The following is a 20,015-nucleotide window of genomic DNA, read 5'->3' as shown; positions in this document are numbered from 1 at the left end:
TAATCAAGAGCTTCTGCATTTTTCGCCCACCAACGCTGATAGTATATTGGAATTGCTAGTCAATTCACTGCTATCAAGTATTCATACCAGCTATCACAGCAACATTGAAAACGACAAGACTCGACAATTATCATATAGAAGAGCTTGCATCAAAAATGAAGAGCATCGCCCTCGTCACGCTTTCCGCTGCGCTCTTTGGCTTCGCCAATGCCGCCCCAGTCGACAAACGGGACTACGATAACGACGTCTATACTGCAGTCGTCACGAAGACTGTAGTCGTGACCTCCACTGTCTGGGTCGATCCCATCGACGTTGCGACGACTCTGGAGAACAACGGCGCTCAATTCTACGAATCCGCAACTCCTACTCCTGTAACCACATCTACAACTCCACCTCCACCTCCGCCGTCTTCGTCTAGCCCACCTCCACCTCCACCGGCGCCAAGTAGCCAAGCACCTCCAGTGGCTGCTCCCGAACCGACTCAAGCACCTCCTGCGCCTGTCGTCAAACCAGAACCAGCCCCCCAAGCTCCAGCTCCTTATTCTCAGGCTCCTGCCCCTGCGCCTGCTCCCGCACCGGAGTCTCCTTCAACTGGTGGTGGCTCTGGTGAATATGCAGGCAAAATGACTTACTATACTCCTGGTATGGGAGCCTGCGGCGTCACCAATTCGGAGTCGGATTGGATTGTTGCCATATCCCACGAAATGTTCGATACGAAGGCACAGGGCGCCAACCCTAACGCGAACGGATTCTGCAAACAGCCAATCACCATCTACTATGACGGCAAGTCCTACAAAGCTCAGATCACCGACCGCTGCGAAGGTTGTGCGTACAACGATATTGATATGCCGAAGTCGATGTTCAGCACCATCTCTAACGGAAACGTCGATGCAGGCCGCCTGCCAGTCACCTGGAGCATGGGTTAAGGGCGATAAGTCAACGTGACATCCTTTTCTGTTATGATTCATGACCCGGATCTATGTCCGATTTCTTGTTCAAATTATCTGTTGCGAAGTGTCACAGGCAGCATACTCATTTGGAGCATGGCGACAGGCAGTGTTTGGACCACTTTCTTAGATATTATTCCCCGGCTGGAAACATTCTTGTCAACGCCACCTCTTTCTTGTCCGGCTCATCGCTGGTTTCTTTGTAGATATTCAATTCTATTTTTACGCAGGGAAACTGTTATGTGAACATGTGCCGTACTTTGACCAACTCCTCGTAATGTAAACAACCGCTGTAGCAGGTCGTGCGCATCACCATCACTGTTCATCCGACTGACCAATAGTTGTTTGCCAAGCGGCCTCTCCTATTGCCACGGTTACGTACGACGATGTGCAAAGAAATGAAGAGAGCATTACATTCCGCAGCCACAGCCGTGGCCGTGCGTAGTGGCTATTGAATTAGTACACCAGTATTAAAGCGCAATAGAATCTATCGAATTTCCACACACGGCCCTCGGCAAGCAGAGATTTGCCTCGTTAATGTGACATTGCCTATGCCAGCCCAGGTCCGGTCTCCACGTGACACGGACCAAGATTAGCAGTAATAATAGTATACTTTACGGATGTTGCGCGAGCCGGGCTTCGTGGAGGTTAGAGCTCTCTTACAATGATAACTTCTCTGTACCTGTTCAGAGTACAAGGCAGACGACACACTTATATCAAAGAGGTGACTCTTGTACATCATGATGGCTTGCAATTCAAAGTCGTTGCAATATTGCGATGAAATGTTAGGAATGTCCAATTTCGGTGCAATACGCGCGGCAAGTTTTAGTGCACTGACCTAAAGTTTAGCCTGACGAATCTTGATGGCAGCAGTGAACCGTCTTGCGCCAAGCATGGCCGGCGTGCTGGACTGCAGCTTTTGGGCCCTCGCATCGTCGCTGAGACGGGCAGTCTTTGCGGCATTGGCCACGTCAGGATAATGGTCGTCCGGATGGCCGGCAGGATAGGATGCTGGAGCTTGACGTTGGTGATGGATTTGAAGTTGACGTTCGTTTTGAAGTGGACGGTCAAGGAGAGAGTGTATTGGATGGGGGATTCCAGGTAGATACCTGTGAATAAGTGTTATTGTATACGAAGAGGTAATATGACAAGTAAAATGTAAGTGTTCTTGTCTATCATTTTCTGGGCCGTCGATGCGCTGGAAGTCGATAGTGATGATCTACATACTGTGACAGTGCATGCAGAAACCTCATTCCCTTATCCCTTATCCCCCCTTATCGGGGACGGCTCAGTAATATCAAGGGTTTTTGTGCATTACTGCATCCGATGGGGCAGTCCCCCAGTTCCCAGTCCCCAGTCACAATATCCCCAGTCCCCAGTCCCCAGCTTGGTGTTGTGCACCTGTCAAGCTGCCATCATCGGCCATCAGCCATCAACTGTCAGCCGTCAGCCACCACCCCTCAGCCGCTGCTCACCACGTCTTTTTGCCTCTGCTGCGTGAGAACGATCCCCTTCACCGTTGCATTCGATCCACTTACTTGTCCCTTTGCCGACGGATCGCACGTCATTAAAAATCGCGCTTCCTGGATCTCATTTGTTCTGGGGGGCAGAGAGGTCTCAGTGTTGTGGGTTCTCTTCGTTATCATCCAACCATCGCGCCTGCCTGATTGGAAGAACGTCGCCCGCTCGAACAGCCAAGAGCCCCAAGCTGCTTCAAACCTTCAAACCCGAGTCTCAACCTCCATCTCTCCAACACCAATCCATCCGTCTACCAAGACTCTCGTCGTCAAATCTTCTTGCACGGCGAAGTCGTCTTCTTCATTCTTTATCGCATCTTCTACTACCCTTACTGCCTTGTCTGCATTGTTGTGAATAGTCGACACGCCCCTTTACTTGCTTCGCGGACGCGAATTTCCGCCCGCTGCTGCACACCTTCTCCTGTTTCTCCGTAATAAACTCGATTCCAACCTCACACTTCCCTCTACAACGCTTCAGCACTCCAAGTGCTTGTCGCATTGAGCTCATCACCTTGTGGCCTACTCGCTGCAATCGCGCGTCAAGTGCAAAATACCGTTACAATGTCGTCCAACCCAGGAAATGGTACAGGTATTACATCTCATTGCGTGCTTGACTCGCATATCACTCACTCATTGCTAACTTGCCTTCAAGCTCCAACGAGTGCGCCCGAATCAGACGCGAGCCCTTCAGATACACCTTCGAATCCACCGACGAGCGATCCTCCGTCCAGCAATCCACCACCATCCTCATCACCGCCGCAACCGCCTCCATCGAGTGTCCGGTCAACACCTACTCCTTCGTCACCTCCACCAAATTCCACTCCACCACCAGTTGCAACGTCGACTGTAATTTCCAACATACCGCCAACCACTGTCCTGTCAACCATTATAATCTCACCGTCGCGATCTGATCAACCACCCTCGACCGTGGTATATACTTCGATTGAATCCCAAATACCAAACACAAGTGCTGATCCGTCCGTGACTGATGTCCCTCAGTCCACCACAACAGGACCAGGTGCTCTGGCTACGGGTGGTAGCAACGGCGGTGATGGGGGACTATCGCAACCGGCAACAACCGCCATTGCCGTAGTAGTTCCCGTCGTTGCTGTTGCGCTCCTTGCCGTTGCTGGTCTCTTCTTGTGGAGGAGGAGAAAACAAAAGAAGAGTGCGGAAGAGGACAGGCGCAAGGAGATGGAAGAATATGGCTTCAATCCGAATAACGACCCAACGTTGCCTGCAGTGGGCGCTGCGACAGTGATGACCGAGGATTCCTCTGGCTACCGCGGCTGGGGAAATGCCACCACTGCATCCAAGGGCAAAACTTCGACTGCACCATTCTCTGATAGCGGTGCTAGCGCCGGAGCTGGTGGATATATTGGCGGTCACAGCCCAGGCTCACCTCCACAGTCGGACGGACATTCGGCAGACCCTCTCGTGGGCGGCCACCACGATACCATGGACTCAGAGACTGTCGCTGCGCTAGGTGGAGCGCCTGTTGCCGGAGCCGGAGTCGGTCGTGGTGTTCAACGTGGTCCGTCAAATGCTTCCTCTTCTTACGATGGCCGATCAGAGGGTTCTGGTGAAGGCAATGGAAACTCATACGAAAATTACACAAACTATGACCAGTACCAAGGCAATGGTTATGACAATGCCTACGGTGCGGGTCCCCAGCCTATCATTCGTGACGTATCTGCTCGGAGGAACACAAGGATTGAGAACCCCAGCGTTGTACCACAGCAAGGCAACTCAGGCATTGCGCAGAACTTTTAAAATTGGCTACAAGGCTCTTATAATTCCGCTTCATCTGCATTTGAGGGCGATTTCTCACGACCATCGTGTCCGGCGTAATGACCATTAGAATATACACTTACTACCCACATATCGTTGTGGATCGCGTTTGCACCCCATCGCATGCCATTCACTCTAAATTTTCATTACGCATCAGCGGTTCGACAATCTTTTTCTTTTAATTGTCGCTATCGTTATGACGCTGCGGCATCTCAGCGCACTGTAACGAATCCCTTTATCGAGCAACGCCTGCGTCTCGCCATCCGGCTGTTCGTCTCATAACGCCCACATAAATTGTCAACTCCGTAATACCGCCTTTCGTGGACTCAAAGCTACTGGTCTCTAAGCCTGACGCGAGAGTCTCATCGGCCACCATCTCGACAACTCCTCCGCACTTCTCCAAGCATATGTCTTTGTGCTGATGTTAGCGTATATCCAATGCACCTTGCCGATGGTCATATTTCCTTGGGTTGGTAGGATGTAATACGGGACAATATGGGACGGGCGGAACGAGAATGAAGTAGGCACACGTGTCTTCCTTCGCCCTCACTTCTTTTCAGGACTGGCTTTCGCAGTCTGCTATTTTCTGTTTATATGCCAAGGTGGAAAAAGCACGATGCATCGGCTTGACTTGCACGCTCGTGTATCTGAGCGTACTGTCTGAGTTTGTTGACTGTCTATCGTTTGTATGTAAGTAGGATCAATCAATCAATAAGTAAACCAATCTCTAGTATATCTTATACATTCCTGTCGCTGTCGCTATCGCTATTGCTGTCTCGGCTACGTGAAGATTCTTATAGGGTGTAAAGTTACATGAAAACAAGGTCAAGACGATCTTCAAGCTGGCAAAACTGACCTCACAGTTAGGAGTAAATGGCACACGAGTAGGACGAAAGAACGAATGAATGGATGAATAATAGAGAAAAAAACCCACTTGCAGCAGCAGACATTCTACGTGTTAGATCGTAAATTCGAGCAATGCTCTCTTGTAAATAAATGGCTCCGCCCCATTGGAAGCGAGTGTATGTATATGTTCTAAAAGAGAAGGAGCAAGTAAGCAGAGCACCCACTTCCAAACCGTTGACGCCCCCCAAAAGCTAGTATCCCATATATGAGCTTAAGCAAACCAACGTCTAAAACAATAAGGAATCGCGAAGTCATCCCCGATTTCCCCTTCCCTCCCCTTCCCAAACAAACTGGCTATGGATGTGCTGGCTGCTGCTGCTGCTCTAGTACATCGTACGTACGTACCCAAGCCGGATAACCTTATCCTCTCTGCTCGGCCCCTTACTCCCCACCTCCAGACCAGGACCCCCATTGAACCCATCTCTCGTCATACGTCATCATCGAAACAGAACACAACCACTGCATCCCTTCCTCCCCCTCCCCGTCCTCGTGAATAGAGCCCATGATGTCATGACCAATCTGATACCGCATGATCCCCAAAAAGGCAAGCCCAAGAATGATTGGAAAAAAAAAAGAACAGTGAAATATGTAAAAATGGGAGGGGAAAAAACGACTGATAAAAAAGAATATGCAGTTCCTAGACGCCCACGCTTACGCCCACGCCCAGCCCCCTACAATGCTAATGGAAGGTCTGAAGAAAAAAAAAGAAGCAAGTGTGATATGATTACAATGCAAAAGCGCCAAATGTGAGACAGAAAGACACACAAGTCCCCAAATTCAAGTTCAGGTTCAAGTTCAAGTTCAAGTTCGAGTTCAAGTTCAAGCGACAGGATCATCACCCGCTGCCTCGACCTCCCTCTGCACCTGCTCGTACCAAGGCCCATGCGCACGCCTATCGACATCGCCAATCCGGCCAAGCCCATCCACAATCTCACCAACGTGATTCATGAACTCTGGCAGACCAAACGACGCAAGGCCCTCGCTCGCCGTGCTAGCGGCACGGACACGTTCGCCGGAGCTACTTGCGCTGACGCGAGTCATGACATGCGACTTGAGACGCTGGAAGATGACCTTGAGGACGGGGTCATTCAGGCGGCCGGCCTGGGCTTGGGCTAGGAACTTCTGCACTGTGCCGCCGAGTTGTGCGCGCGTGGTAGGGGGCATGGGGTGGGAGGACTCGAGGATAGAGAGGATCTTGGTGGGCATGGATTCGTCTTTCAGATAGCCGTCTTGGAGGATGTCCCACATGCGGCTTGCTTCGGGCTTCCAGGACGAGCGGACGTCGCGTTTCAGGAGGCTCTTTGCGCTGAGGAGGATAGCACCGATGGTTGTGATGCGCAGGGTGTTGGTGCGGAAACGAGCGATGCGTTCCTTGTCGAGTTCGAGGGTTTCCGGGACGTCGGAGGGTTGTAGAGGAGTGCTTGCCATAGAGAGGTCGACGAGGCCGCGAAAATATATCTTCTGCGGAGTTGGTCTGTTAGACGGATCACGACGGTCGCCCGTTGCTTCGGTCAACATGTTGACGGTGGCGTTGCTCCACCACCTCTTCGTGCGCTGCAAGGTAATAGTACCAGCATCGAGATCTTGGGCGAACATTCGCTCTTCATAGCCGGCCGATTCCTTGATCAACGTTGGTGCTGCATTCATGAGCAGGAAATTTGAATAGTCAAGCGAGAGCAAGTCGATGACATGTAAGAGTTTGAACAGCTTCTCGATCATTTCAGCCATGTCACCTGGCTCTTGCAAGTCTTCCGTGAGTGCCTTGATCTGTGCATCACGAAATGGCGCGCATAGCTTGGGCAGTATCGAGGACATGAAGCCAAAGAACTTCTCATATGAGAACACTCCTTGTGAGGCCTGATTCGAAACGAACTGTGGGTCGAGAGTCTCTGAAATGAGAGTGTGCATCGAAGTGCCAGGTCGCAACAGTCTGAGCAGTCTGGACTTGATGTTCTCTGCCATGGCAGCAGTCCACTGTGCGCCCTCGCCATTCTCAAAGCCTCGCTGCATGCCATCGCATATAGTACGGTTCATAGAATCCCTGAGGTCTGAAGCTGGAGCCTGGTCAATGCGGTAATCCTTGTCAATGGCCAGCTCATGGGTTAGAATACGATTTGAGGGCATTGTGGAAAAGAGTTGCGAGAGTGACGAAGCTCCCAGGCCTGGATATGGGGATTCGGCGTCTAGAGATGACGCGTGGGGCTGAGAGACAACGGTGTTTTGCGAGTCAGCTGCCGAGCTCGGAGCTTCCACACGCAGAGAATCCAGCCTTGAGGTAGCATCAACTTGCACCGGGTCGTGGAAGGGCGTATCGGGAAGCTCGAGAGCAGTCGGGGAATCGACTGCTACTCGGGGCCGCACATCGCCAAGAGGCTTCCGACGGGTTCGGGATCGTCGACTCTCACGAATAGCTTTCTTGATCAAGAAATTTGCCTTATCCGGACCAGCTAGTTTCCTGATCTTGCTGAGAAGAATAACTTGATTGTCACGGATGCCCTCGCGATAGTCATTCGCTACTTCAGCGGCTGTTTGGTCCTTGATGCTTTGCCATATCGCATCAAGATTGACAAACGAGGTCACCATGGTCTCGACCAGAGCTGTGGAGTCGCGTGCTTTCCAGTCATTGAAAGCGGTTACAAAACCACCATGAGCCATGAGCACGGTTTCAACCTGGGTTGGAGGTGGTGTGAAGCGATTTGATGAAGTCAGTTCGGACAATGCAGATTCGAACGACATGACTAGTTCCTTTGCTTGCTGTATGAGATTCTGCTCCTGATCGCCATCTTTGCTCAACACTTCAGCTGGATGACCCAGGATCAGATATGCGCTCAAGAACGTGCGAGTTGCTGTTTGATCGATTGATGGGCCATCCGCTGTCCCCGGTATCTTGAATAGGTTAAGCAGCTTGGAAGTAGCAGCAAGAAGCTTCTCGTCGGCAAGTAATTTTGAGACGTCTTCAAAGCTAGTGTCATGGATGTGATCAATGGAGAGGCCGAGCCCGGTGAAAGATTCAACAGCCTTCCTGCGCTCACGAGATCGCCAGACCGACTGAATCCGCTTAGCAGCCTCGTTTTCAGATATTTGAGATAGAGCATGCAGAGTCGGCTTCTTGCTATCTGGCGAGGGTGTGCTGGTAGTTCTTGGCCTTCGCATGTTTCGCTTGTACTCAAGCCGCCTCCTCTCAGCCTCAGCATGCTTCTCTTCAATCTCCTGACGATACCTCCGCTCTTCAGCAGCTTTGCGCTCCTTATTGTCCTCTGCTATCTTCTTAGCGCGACGGACCTCTTCAGCGCATGATGCAGCAACCTGTGCTAGGTGTTTGTCCCGTGCTTGTTTGGCTGCCAGAGCTCGTTCCTCACTGGTAGAAGCCCTCGTGTTTGACTTTGCTATAGCGGCCCGTAACCGAACCTGCTCAGCGTGTGCTGCGCGGTCTGCAAGTCTTGCTTTCCTGGTTTCGAGTATGGACGCACGTCGTAGCGACTGCGCGACTAAATTGGACTGACATCCTCCACGATAAGAGCGCGTCGATTGATGTGATGTAGTTGAGGAAATGGAGTTTCGTCGAGATGAAGCAGCAGAAGATTTCCGTCGGTTGTTCGGAGCGCGGTAGAAGCGGGCAGCAATTCTTGGGGGAGGCAAGAAAGTATCAGCTGTGTCGTTGGCCACCATGACATCGTCCTCCTCTTCAGGTATATCGTCGTGTGTGGGAGCCATGGCTGAGAGATCAGCATTTGACTCAGTTGCGCTCAGCATGATTAGATCGCAAGAGTATATAACGGTGTATGCGCTGACGGTCAGATTCGAGTCAAAGCAGGAATCGTAAGCAACGACACTGGAGGCAAGTCGCAGGCGGAACTTGAGTAAACGAGGGGCGCAGTAGGAAAACCACAAGGCGAAGTCAAATAAAGGGCACAGGCAGGGACCAAGATGCAACAAGAAGAAAGATGAGCCAGCCCGTGGGCCACGAAGGGGAGATTATGGAGCGTAGGAGTGTTGTTTAGAGTTTAGAGAGGTTGAAGGAGGAGGAGGCTGGGCTGGACTCTGAAACAGTGGAAGCGATAGTGATCAACGATTGCTCCCGCGCCGTTTAGAGTGGAGGCGTCACCGTCACCGTCACCGTCACAATCAGCACGCGCACTCTCCAGCTGGGGCTGCTGAAGTTCTCCCGTTTGCAGCTACTGCACGTCAGTCTTTCTAGCAGCAGCCTAGATATGTATTCCTGTCGACAATTGCGGGTCTGCGAGAGTGTGTAGGTGTATACAAATATATTTATGCCCTGAACAGCCGACAAGCAATGATTATGGTTAGTGACATTCTGCTGATGACGACCGATACTAGGGCATCTGTCTTAATTAATGACTGTTTCGCATCTCGCACGGCACACCCGTCACTTCAAACTTCCATCCAAGGGCCCCGTGACCAGCCGGCACGACGACATCGCCCAACCGCTGACTGATGACCACTGACTGACCACCAGCCTCTCTAAGCTTGTGGCGTGCATTTCAAATCATTCCAAGCCTCCAAGGCGACATCGATAAGCCGTACTGGCGCGCAAAAGACCATGTGGACCCCCCTTGGCAGCAGCGAGCTTAGGAGACATCTCAAGAGTCCCTCAAAACCCTTCACTTGTCGTCCCCGCAAACGACGGCAGACTTCCCATGCTCCAGGCCATGTGCTCAACTCACCCGATGGGACCTGATGGGACCGATGTGAATGGAGTATATTCGTCCCTGTTCCGATACTACTCTCTCACGGCTCGCAGCTCGCTACCGGAACGGGTACTTTCACATCTGGGACCGGGTCAAACTAATCGAGGCTTGTATGCCTGGACCAGATCCACCATGTAAGTCTCATCACGGGCATTCTAGACATGCACACAGCAATGCATCGCATCGTCGGAGTGGAGTGAGGTTTGAAGATATGCAGCTCTCTATGTTTGGGCCTGCAAGACTGACGCTTTGTCCTGTCATGTTGGGCCTCAAGAGAAGACGACGCTGAAAGCATGCAAGACGTCCTGCATCTCCAGGTCGGCGACCATGGGATACGGATACATCTTCTGTTCGACTCGTCGTCTTCTGCAATTGCAAGCAGGTCAAGTGGGAATGTCATATGCGGTGAACACGTCTGGTTTCGGCGAGACTTCACAGTTGATGCTTTCAGCTTCGATGCTGGTGAGGTGGTCCCCCGCGCATCCCCGAGTACGGCCAGGATCCTGCTCAGCCTTTCGAGAACGTCACGAAGATTTCCGTTTCACTCTCCATACACGACTTGTTGAAGATAATATTACTTCGAAAAGCATATATCACTTAGCGGCGTTGTCGAAGCTAATGTCGCGGTACCATCTCGTTTGCATGCAGGATAAGGCGGTCGTGGAGGCAGAGGCGTCAAATGGTGCGAGAACAATGCGGGGATGGGAATGCGTAGGGGAATGCTGTGTGACACTTGTGAGATAGAAATGCGGATTGAGCTTCGGTGTGCGCCTTGGTGATTCACGTGCTTCTTGATCGCCGACGTCCACACTTTTTTGCCAGAGTTCAGTGGAATGAGATGACTCGCATAGTCATGTTACATATGGGATTTCGCGGTGTCGATGCACGTCTGTCTCGCTCGTACAGGTCCATCTTAGCCGCATTGCATGTCCACGTCAGGACTGTTGATTTTATGGACAGGAGCGTTGTGAAAGGCACGTTCCATAAGTGACAGGCTAGAAGACCAAGCTTCTTACGTTGACCGCCATTTGCAACTTCGCAGCGTAGGAGATACTTGTAGATTTCATTGTTATTCATTTGATTTGACTGGACTATACCATCCTTGTCTGCTGGGTCGCCCCATTACCAGGTCTCTCTTTGGAGATCCAGTCCTGTCTTCCCTCGAGTCCAGTCTATACGACTGCGGATGCGCAGGTAGTGTTACACAAATGATAGATAACCTCGCCTCTCATCTTCAGGCGTCCGTGCTGACTGCGCTGCTCCATGCTGACGCGATTCGCGCATCAAGCCACTGAAAGCAGCCGCCCGAGATGTAATGATGTGTGAGTGAACAAAATAAACATCTTTTTGAGCTGATAAGCTGAATAAAGATTAAGATCCGAATGGTAAGGTTTGCCGGATATTCCTAGTTTTTCCATTGCATGCGCCAAATGCCGCTCACTGATCGCTCAAGATCGCCAAGAGAAAACTCCTTCTGCCCAGGTAGGCTGCTAGTCTATAGTTTGATGACAAAAGAAAATCGTAATGAAGAAAAATGGTAAGGAGCGGAGCCAGTCGAAAAACTAGCAATGGTATCTTTGAGTCGTCATCGTGGGGTATGTTACATATCTAAACACCGGGGGTCCGCAGGTTCATGATGCGGATCTCCCAAAGGAGACTTTGATGTCGCTGAAGAATCTGGCGAGTTTGGATTTCGGTGTACGAGGTTGCATGGGCGCCGCAACCTCCATTGGTCCGACGATATCCTCGTCACCTTTGCCAGGAAATTTGCTGTTAAGAGAAGGTAGCTTCACCAAAGGCGCGGGTTCAATGGGTGACGACTCCGCAATCTGTTCGTCTGTCACACCTGCCCGGGAAAATGCGATGTCATGATACAATCTCCACCGTGCATCAATCTGAGCCCACTTTTGCTCTGTGAGCTTGTAGGTAGTCGAAGTGACGCCGACGTGCTCGCCTGTGCGCACCTGATGCTTCATGAAGTTCTGGCGGGCATGTTCCCAATCGTGAAACAATTGACGGCACGTGACTGCGTCGCAGTTGTCAGGGACATAAGGCTCAGGATAGATTGTGAAATTGGCATGACCCAGTTTGTGACACCACTCATCCGGTTCTTCGTCAATGTTCAAGTGCGTGATTTCACTATTAGATGATGTAGGTCCTGATCGCGCTGCTGCCAATGACGAAAACGACGGCTTGGTTGACAGAGGTGGTGTAGGCGCGTGATTTGACATGCGAGGGGTGCCGGTGGTAGATGCGGCGAAAGAAAAATGTCCCGACGATTCAGCGATAGTGGGCGATTGCAAGGGTGAGGTGACTGGTGTATTCTCCGGTGCGCGCAATTTCATTAACGTCGGAGGGAGTAGCGGGGTGGACGCAAGGGCCTCACGGTCAATCGGATCTTGCACCGCCTCGACTTCTTGGTGAACAATGTCGACTGGGGAAGTGGGAAGAGGCTCCTCTGCCAAGGCCGTGAAGCTCTCATTCGGTGTAAGTGGATAGGCACGGTGAGACTCTCCACTCGGACGAGTTGACTTGGTCTGAGACGAAGAACGCTCCATTGATGGGTCACGAGAAGGCGTGTAAGATCGAGTCGCTATGCTGAGCCCAGACACACGTTTCCGATCTTTCCAGCGTTGCGATAAGGAGGGAAAGCGACAAGCTAAGCGGGTAGAGATGGCATTCGAGGTTGAATCTTCGGATCGTCTGCGTTTGGAAACATGGACGGCGGTGAAGTCGTCCTCTTCGCCGAAAAATGAATCGTGGTTACCTCTGAGTACAGACCTAGAAATTGAGGGCGAGTTTGCAGAGGAGTAGGCTTGGTGGGCGCAGTAGGTCTCGCCGCCTTGGTGAACAAGGTTAGTGAACGGAGGGCAATCTGAAGGATAGTGGCAACTTACATAGACACATTTCTTCGTCGACTAGCATACCAGTGTCGTCCATTAAGCTGTTTTCTCTCTCCAGCGGCTCTTCAGTAAGCTTCGGCAGCTTGGCAGACATTGATGAGGCGTCGGTAGGATCGTGCATAGGTGGACTTGAGCCAAGTGAAGAGGTGGAGCTAGGAAAACGATTGTGGCCTCGTACAGAGAAAGTCGGGGTTATTGGTGTCGAGCAGTCTGAGGCGGTCGTTGCGCTCGAATGGAAAGACTCGGTGGAGGGAGCGGCATGGGTGTTTCTGTGCGTCATGGTGTCACTGTTTGAGCTCGATCGCTGGCTTGAAGCTACCATGCGCGGTAGATGAAGAGGGCGCAGTTCGCGCATTGCAGTGAGGAGATATCTGGGAGAGCAAAGATGGCGTTATGGAGAGGCAGGAACCCAGCACCATATAAGATTCGAGCAGCCAGCGATGGTGGCATGGGCGGACAGCGAGTGAGCGGAGAGTATGGGGTAAGACAGCGATAGTCGAGGGTGAGTTATGGTCTGGGGAAGTATGAGTGTAGTAGTGAAGGAGTGTAGTCGTGCCACGAGACAGGCAGTCCACGTAGCAGGTGCGATGCAATGTTTATGTGCAGTTGCCAGTTTTGCGCTTAAGACGCGAGCCAACCGATGCGTTCTCAGTTATACTCTCACACACAGTGGGAAGCAGCCCGAAGCCCCCACGCAGCGGCAGTTGCACGTGAGACGACGGGGGGAATGCTGAGTTGGCAGTGCTGGAGCGGTCGCAAAGACGTTGTGCAATGAGTCTTCGGTGCTGGACGAGCGCGCGGTGGTATGAGTGGCCGATGCTAGGGTTCGAAGCGAATGTCGAATTGAACGAAGTGAGAGGAGAGGAGTGAGGAGTGAGAGGAATAGGACGCGGAGGAAGAAAAAAGAGAAAAGAAGAGAAGTAGCGAGAAGTGGACGGGCAGAGAATAGAAAGAAGTTTGCATACAAGGACGAGGTCTCGGAGCCAAGGCCAGGGCTGTTTTCTTGTTCTTGTTCCTTTTCGAATCCCAAGCTTGTTCGCATGTTACCGTCTCGTTGCTGATGGGGGAAGAGACGCCAGCCGAATCCTCACAAGCGGCTGGTCTCTGCTGTCCTGCCCTGCCCTTCCTCCCCTTCCTTCGGGCTGTCGCTAACAGCTGTTTTCTGTTTTAACGTTATTAGTTCCTGTGGCCTGCTGCCGTGGCCGGGGAGGGAGGGGGCTCCGAGGGCTTTGGGGAACCTTGATACCCGCCCGACAGTCCAGAGTATTAGCCGCGTCAGGTATAGTCTTGAATCAGAAGTTTCTTTACCCTCTAGTAGTTTGCCCTTAACCTTGCCCATGCCCTTGTGCTTGTCCTTGTCCTTGTCCCCTCGTCGGAAGCGTTAGGTTGCCAGAGCAGTACACAGTAAATCACGGCTCGAATGGGGTCTGCGATCTGCCCATGCGCGAGTCACCAGTCAACAATCAACTTTCTACATGTCCCAGTCAACAAACCCAACGACTGGACGAGCAAGCGCATGTGTAAAAAGCAAGAATGCCTGGAAAACAACCCTCTTCACTCTTCAGAGCCTTCCCTTTCTGGCTGCCGCCGAGAGGGGGGCCTCACATGCCATAATACACCGACAGTCGACTACCCAAAAACTGCACACGACGAAACACCATGCATGGGCGAAGCTACACGATAGTGCGTGCTACTATCATACACGCTCCAGCCTCTAATTTCATCTTTCGGTGTGGGTGGGTGGACTCTCCAACCAACGGCCCGCTCTGCACTGCATCCGCTGCTCGCCATACCTGACTGTGTACACCTTATGTATGCTCTAATAGAGTCTGCGTATATGCATGAATTCGGATGCCATTAGTGGCACCAAGTGTACTGCGCATCACAGCAGCAAGCTCTTCCGGCCTGAGACGACCTCTTTCCCGATATGCCTAGATACAAAGGTACATAGTACACACTCACCCCTACGTTGTTGCATGACAAGGCTCTTCAGGAATCGAGACCCATAGACCCGGAACACGCTTTATAACATCATCCTGGTGATACAGTGGACCGAATTACGGCATTTCCATCACGAAGAGCAATGAGCATGCCCAATCTCCCGTGTTCCCCGCCGCATATACCGACACTTGACGTCTGTTCAGCATCTGATGATCCAACTTAATATCTACCACAGAGAAAACTCTTCACAGCGACTATCCCGTCCTGGAAATGGAGGCGAGCTTCCCCAATCAAAAACACTGCTTTTTCATACCAATTGAGTGTGTTCCGTCTCCACATCTGGGAAAGGCCCGTTTCTACCAGACCAATCATACATTTACGCTATGTGGAACTCCAGCTGGCAAGATTTTCTTGATGACCGAGCCTACGACTAGGCAAGCTTTACTTTATCATATGTCGCTGATTATTCAAGGCAATCACCGGCTCGAGCTTTTCAACTAGTTCCTCCACAGCTACTCTGGAGTCTCGTCCAGTATTACAATTATCGTGCTCTCGTGTCCTTTTTTTCCGACTATTGTCTCGCTCGATATCACGAATATTCGTAGTGGAGCTTCCGGGCTGCTGAGGTCCCGAGAGCTGGGTTCTCGGGGCTGGGATCGCCTAGCCCTAGTACACCAACAGATCCTACAAACGGGGTTGCGGAACAGGGCGAAAAAAAGTAACACCTACAGACTGCTGTGCAGTTTGTGTCCGTAACTGTCCACACCATTTCCAGCAGAAGTAGAAGAAGAAATTGCTTCTTCGGCAGGGGAAAGTATGACTTATGAGTAAGACAAACATAAAGCAGACAGCGGCAGCAAAACGTCAGTGGAGCGAGTTCCTTTCGATTCAACACGACTTCGTACCTTGCATGATCCTGGTTTCCAGCTGATTTTCGGCCGCCACAAGAGACCGTCCCGCTGCCTTCGCTCCCAGAGTCCAGGCAATCGCACACCATCTTCGTCCAATGTTGAGCGGCGTGCGCAGGAACCCGTCGTCCGGCCCGGGCGCCGTCTTGCATGGCGTCCAACCACTTCTGTCCCCGATTCTCTCCATAACTGCAGCAGCAGAAGTCGAATGCAGAAGTAAGACGGTGAGAGCCAGGTTATGGTACCTTGTTGGTGACCCAGGGACGTGTCTGTATCTGCACACGATAGCCCCAACCGCATCAACTCTCACGATCGGTCCTGATTGCATCCCTGTGATTAGCTCAGCATCGGCGTTGGTAACGGGTCCATTATTCGTGATTCGACGTTGAGAGCAGCTGGTGGGGCCGACGGGCCAGTCGTATCGATTACATACCCTCTCCCGAGGCCCAGTTCACCCAGTTTTTCTCTCTAGAACATTCGCGGATGCGCCTTCAAGAAGTGGAGTGGGACATGGAACCACACAGCTTTGCGCTCGACTCTGGATCAACAACAAATCCCGCTTCAATGCTTCTCCAGTGGCGACGATCACTCAAAGAGTGTGTGTGTGACAGGCTGACAGACCCCGTCGGGAGAGCGACCGATGATCGTGAGGCCTAACTGTCGGTCTGAATCGTCGACCTATGTGATACAATTTAGTGACGACAAGAGGTAAAGAGTGCGTACCATACCTGCTGAGCATTCACATCGAATGCTCGCACCAGCAAGCTTCGTCACCTGCTGAAGCATACAGCAGATTTCCTAATATGGTCCTGGAGTGTTGACCCGCGACGACTGACCGTTGGACGGGTATGGCTTAACGAATGACAGCAAGACATCTTGACCACTCAAATAGCAGACGTAACCATTTGCATCTCAACGTTCGGCGTGGCATCCAATGAATGTGCATCCTGCAAGACTCATCACGGTTCCTTTCCATGCAGCAAATCCACTGCACCTACGGATCATTGACTCCAGCTACCAAGGACTAATGAGATACTCTAGACTGAATTGTGTTTCTCTTTAATTTATCGCCGGAAGTAGAGTCTGGGTTGGAAATTGACGATGGCGTTGCCCAGGTGGATGGATCATTGTACGGTCACAGGCTCCACGTTGACTGTGCCGCAACACCTTCGTTCCTGTCTGTCACGCTTCAGACATCGACGCTGGCGCCGAAACCATTATGTTCATGTCACATTCGCGTAAAGAGCGAAAGTAGGATGTATCTTCTGCTGGACCTCGCACGTCGTCGTCGCAGTGGATGCGGAACATTTTCAAGCAGAATCATTCGCCACTAATTAGAGGCGGCGGTCAGCATCTCAAAGTGTGGCTTCGGGGTAAAGCAAATGCCATACGAAATGCCATACGCACGGCGCGAGACGGGACGTAGATTATCGGACTGTCCGAGAGCTTACTTGCAATTAACCCGCATTCCTGTATAGGCCGGGGAGGCCTTAACCTCTCGCACTTCTGCCCATGCCTTGGAGCTGTATGACAATATTCCTACAAGCGACGACTAGGACCATAACAAAAGCGGCAGCTGGACAAAAGTTGTGAAGCCTGAAAATAAGCCACTGTTTGTCAAATATAGTAATTGCGCCCGCCAATAAGAAGCCAGAGTTTGGAGATATTTCAACAGATCCACATATCGCTCTCTGCCAACACGTTGCGCCCACGTTGCAAACAGCGCACAGGCCCAACCTTTCGGCTCCAAACACGAAAAACAAACAGAGGAGTCCAAACATCAGGCTGTGTTTTGTTCTGTTCTGATTGATTCGTTTTTGTGGTGTTGTCGAAAGGGGTTACAATCGATTGGGTGTCACGCACTGCCTTATCCGCCCTTCCAAAAGAAGAAAAAAAAAGCAGTCAACATCTGCGCCATCAATTCACATTACCTTCACGTCTATCGTCATAACACGTCACGATGCTTTAACTTCTTCTTACTATGCCTTTGGCTCAAACTAATTCCCACCACAGAGATGACAGGAAATGTAGGCGGGAAAATGTGACGCGGCACCCCCTACAGCCAATCCGCTTGCATAACCCCGCCCGCCGTCAGCGTCCGCTTGGCCGCAGGAAATTCAGCATGACAGCCAGTTAACTGAGGGTTCCTCAAGCGTCCAGCGTATTTTAGTGTTCTAAACGTTCGAAACAAAGCTTTACTGAGTAATCATGTAGTCATTAGTTTAGCCGAAGTAATCTCCGGTACCCTTCTATCCGCCTCTTATTCTTCTCTCTTTCTCTTTCTCTCTCTCTCTCTTCCTCCTCCTCTCTCTCTATAGTATATATATAATTTTAACTAATTTTGACCTTATAGGCTTTAAAATAACATATATACACGTGTTTTTGACTGATTTTGACTGATTTTGACCTTGCAGGCTTCAAAACAACACTGATTACACGTGCTTTTGACTGATTTTGACTGATTTTGACCTCACAAGCTTCAAAACAACACTAATTACACGTGTTTTTGACTGATTTGAACCTTATAGGCTACGGATATACACGTGCTTTAAGCTTATTCTATATTACTTAGTAAGACGGCTTAGATATTCCGTATAATAGCCGCCTCGTATAGTATACATAATACAGCTGGACGCTTGAGTAACCCTCAGTTAACTCCGCACGGCTGCCACGGAAGATACCATGAACAACGGTAACGCTGTAGTATTTACCATAACAACCTCGCCGCTCTTGTTCCTGGCTAGCGCACGAACGGATGCACGCGTGACGACGTTGACGGCGCGCTTTGCATCTACTTGGACGACATGGATGATGACACGAAGTGAAAACGGTGTTGTAGAGAACAAGGCTTGTTGTCAGTAGAAGACACAGAGAGAGAGAGAAAGATGGAAAGAGTGATGATGACAACCAGTCGATCGTCCGGCCGTCCCGCCTTATGAAACATCGTGATCGACAGCCCGTCAACGGCACGGATTCGATTCGATGCGATACTAGCTAGCCGTGTATGGTCACCTTTATCCTTTCAGCTCTCACGGCAGCGCAAAGGAAACGGATGATACAAGCAATCTTTACAGTCTGCCATTATAGCGTTCAACGGCAGCTTACTGTGGACTGTGTGTGGAGCCCAAACCATCAATGTTTGTCCGCCGTGCTCTATGGATGGAGTCCCCGAGTCGTGGTCGAACGGGAGCCCACACTCGCTCGACTTGCAAAAAGCGCATTTGATGCTGCTCATATCATGATAAGCACATGAACGTCTTCTCCGCTACTCGTAAAATGGGAACCTTTCGAGCAAAGATGAGTAGTATGACAGTAAATTTGTCTCCGGTGTTTGAGATGTCGGGCGGGTATCACGTCACGTCACCACATCTACGGACTACGCGCACCTCAACCACAAGGATATCGCATATAATAAACCAACCTCTTGACTAAACCTCCTCCACTCCCCAACCCCAACACCGCTAACCGCTCTCCTCAGAAAAGAAAATCGGAACGAGAAACCCAACCTAAGTATCATGCATACATAGCACTCTGTGTGGTTCCCACATTTCACATCCCTTTTTTTGTTCGAAACCGGCACGTTGCAGGCACGCAGTCGATGCGGAGCCAGTGGTGGTGGGTGGTATAGATCGCGCTCATAAAATGTTTTATTTTGTTTTCCTTCTCTTGCTCTCATGTAACGTACTAACCAACAAACCTTTCCATCGTTTGCTAGTAGCACAGTGGCAAAAGTGGCACAGTTCAGAAAAAAACTACTTGGTAAGGTGACGTGCGGGGCGCAGCGTGGGTTGACTTGAGTTTGCCATACCATTCATACCATTAGGTACTACCCCGTCATAGCATTCCCCCTCTGTACTACTACTGCTGCTCGCTCCTACTATCGTCACTCTTGGTGTTGTCGAAGAGAAGCAAGCATCTCGTGCCTACCTACCCATTCATGAATCTAGCCATCAGCCTATCCATCCATTTCCCAGACGAGAGTAATCACATCACTTATAAACCATCTACAGCAACCAATCCCTAGCCTAGCCACCCACTCAACCCCCTTGGGCAACGGTAGTAAGGCGGTAACTCCGCGGCTAGATGGAGGGCGGGAGGGAAGTTTAGATAGGCAGGCAGGCAGACAGACAGGGAATGCGTGCCCCCTGGGTACCGACCAAACTATAGGCTAGTCATGACGTTATTTCTGCTGCCCGATCGCGGTGACTGGTTTTGGGCTTGTGGGTTCGTGGGATAATTAATTAGTGAGTGGGTTTCTGACTGAGTAGGTGAGCATTTTTGGCGGGGCTATGTTATGTATGCACATACAAAACATACAAAACAAACATACAAACATACATACATCCAGACCAGAGTTTTTCCGACGATGCGTGCATAAGGCAAGGCAAGCTAA

At 51.0% G+C, this 20,015-nt stretch overlaps 6 protein-coding genes across 6 annotated transcripts; 3 read left to right on the top strand and 3 right to left on the bottom strand.

Annotated features, from left to right (window-relative positions):
* Window positions 1-611: 611 nt before the first annotated feature.
* EJ05DRAFT_430141 (uncharacterized protein) lies at window positions 612-917 on the top strand (the record flags this gene model as incomplete). Its single annotated transcript, XM_033741544.1, has 1 exon — window positions 612-917. A coding segment is annotated over one exon (306 nt), but the record flags the coding sequence as incomplete, so codon positions are not given.
* Window positions 918-3,025: 2,108 nt separating this feature from the next.
* On the top strand, window positions 3,026-4,237 carry EJ05DRAFT_484695 (uncharacterized protein; the record flags this gene model as incomplete). Its single annotated transcript, XM_033745367.1, has 2 exons — window positions 3,026-3,053; window positions 3,117-4,237. 2 exons carry the CDS (start codon window positions 3,026-3,028, stop codon window positions 4,235-4,237), a joined length of 1,149 nt encoding a protein of 382 aa, XP_033602238.1.
* Window positions 4,238-5,980: 1,743 nt separating this feature from the next.
* On the bottom strand, window positions 5,981-8,875 carry EJ05DRAFT_537021 (uncharacterized protein; the record flags this gene model as incomplete). Its single annotated transcript, XM_033749354.1, has 1 exon — window positions 5,981-8,875. The coding sequence occupies one exon, from the start codon at window positions 8,873-8,875 to the stop codon at window positions 5,981-5,983; it is 2,895 nt and encodes a 964-aa protein (XP_033602237.1).
* An 871-nt stretch (window positions 8,876-9,746) lies between these two features.
* Window positions 9,747-11,058, top strand: EJ05DRAFT_309614 (uncharacterized protein). The gene is made up of 2 exons (XM_033740676.1): window positions 9,747-10,004; window positions 10,088-11,058. The coding sequence occupies exons 1-2, from the start codon at window positions 9,875-9,877 to the stop codon at window positions 10,612-10,614; spliced, it is 657 nt and encodes a 218-aa protein (XP_033602236.1). The 5' UTR covers window positions 9,747-9,874; the 3' UTR covers window positions 10,615-11,058.
* A 443-nt stretch (window positions 11,059-11,501) lies between these two features.
* Window positions 11,502-13,053, bottom strand: EJ05DRAFT_484693 (uncharacterized protein; the record flags this gene model as incomplete). The annotated part of the gene is made up of 2 exons (XM_033745366.1): window positions 11,502-12,712; window positions 12,768-13,053. 2 exons carry the CDS (start codon window positions 13,051-13,053, stop codon window positions 11,502-11,504), a joined length of 1,497 nt encoding a protein of 498 aa, XP_033602235.1.
* Window positions 13,054-15,155: 2,102 nt separating this feature from the next.
* On the bottom strand, window positions 15,156-16,497 carry EJ05DRAFT_484692 (uncharacterized protein; the record flags this gene model as incomplete). The annotated part of the gene is made up of 7 exons (XM_033745365.1): window positions 15,156-15,374; window positions 15,444-15,513; window positions 15,620-15,811; window positions 15,868-15,952; window positions 16,240-16,300; window positions 16,346-16,396; window positions 16,459-16,497. The coding sequence occupies 7 exons, from the start codon at window positions 16,495-16,497 to the stop codon at window positions 15,156-15,158; spliced, it is 717 nt and encodes a 238-aa protein (XP_033602234.1).
* Between the last annotated feature and the right edge of the window lie 3,518 nt (window positions 16,498-20,015).

The sequence above is a fragment of the Pseudovirgaria hyperparasitica genome (genome assembly GCF_010093815.1).
Source record: "Pseudovirgaria hyperparasitica strain CBS 121739 unplaced genomic scaffold EJ05scaffold_5, whole genome shotgun sequence".
Taxonomy (NCBI): domain Eukaryota; kingdom Fungi; phylum Ascomycota; class Dothideomycetes; order Acrospermales; family Acrospermaceae; genus Pseudovirgaria; species Pseudovirgaria hyperparasitica.
Note: the sequence above shows the minus strand (reverse complement) of the source record. Positions and strands in the feature narration are given on the sequence as shown.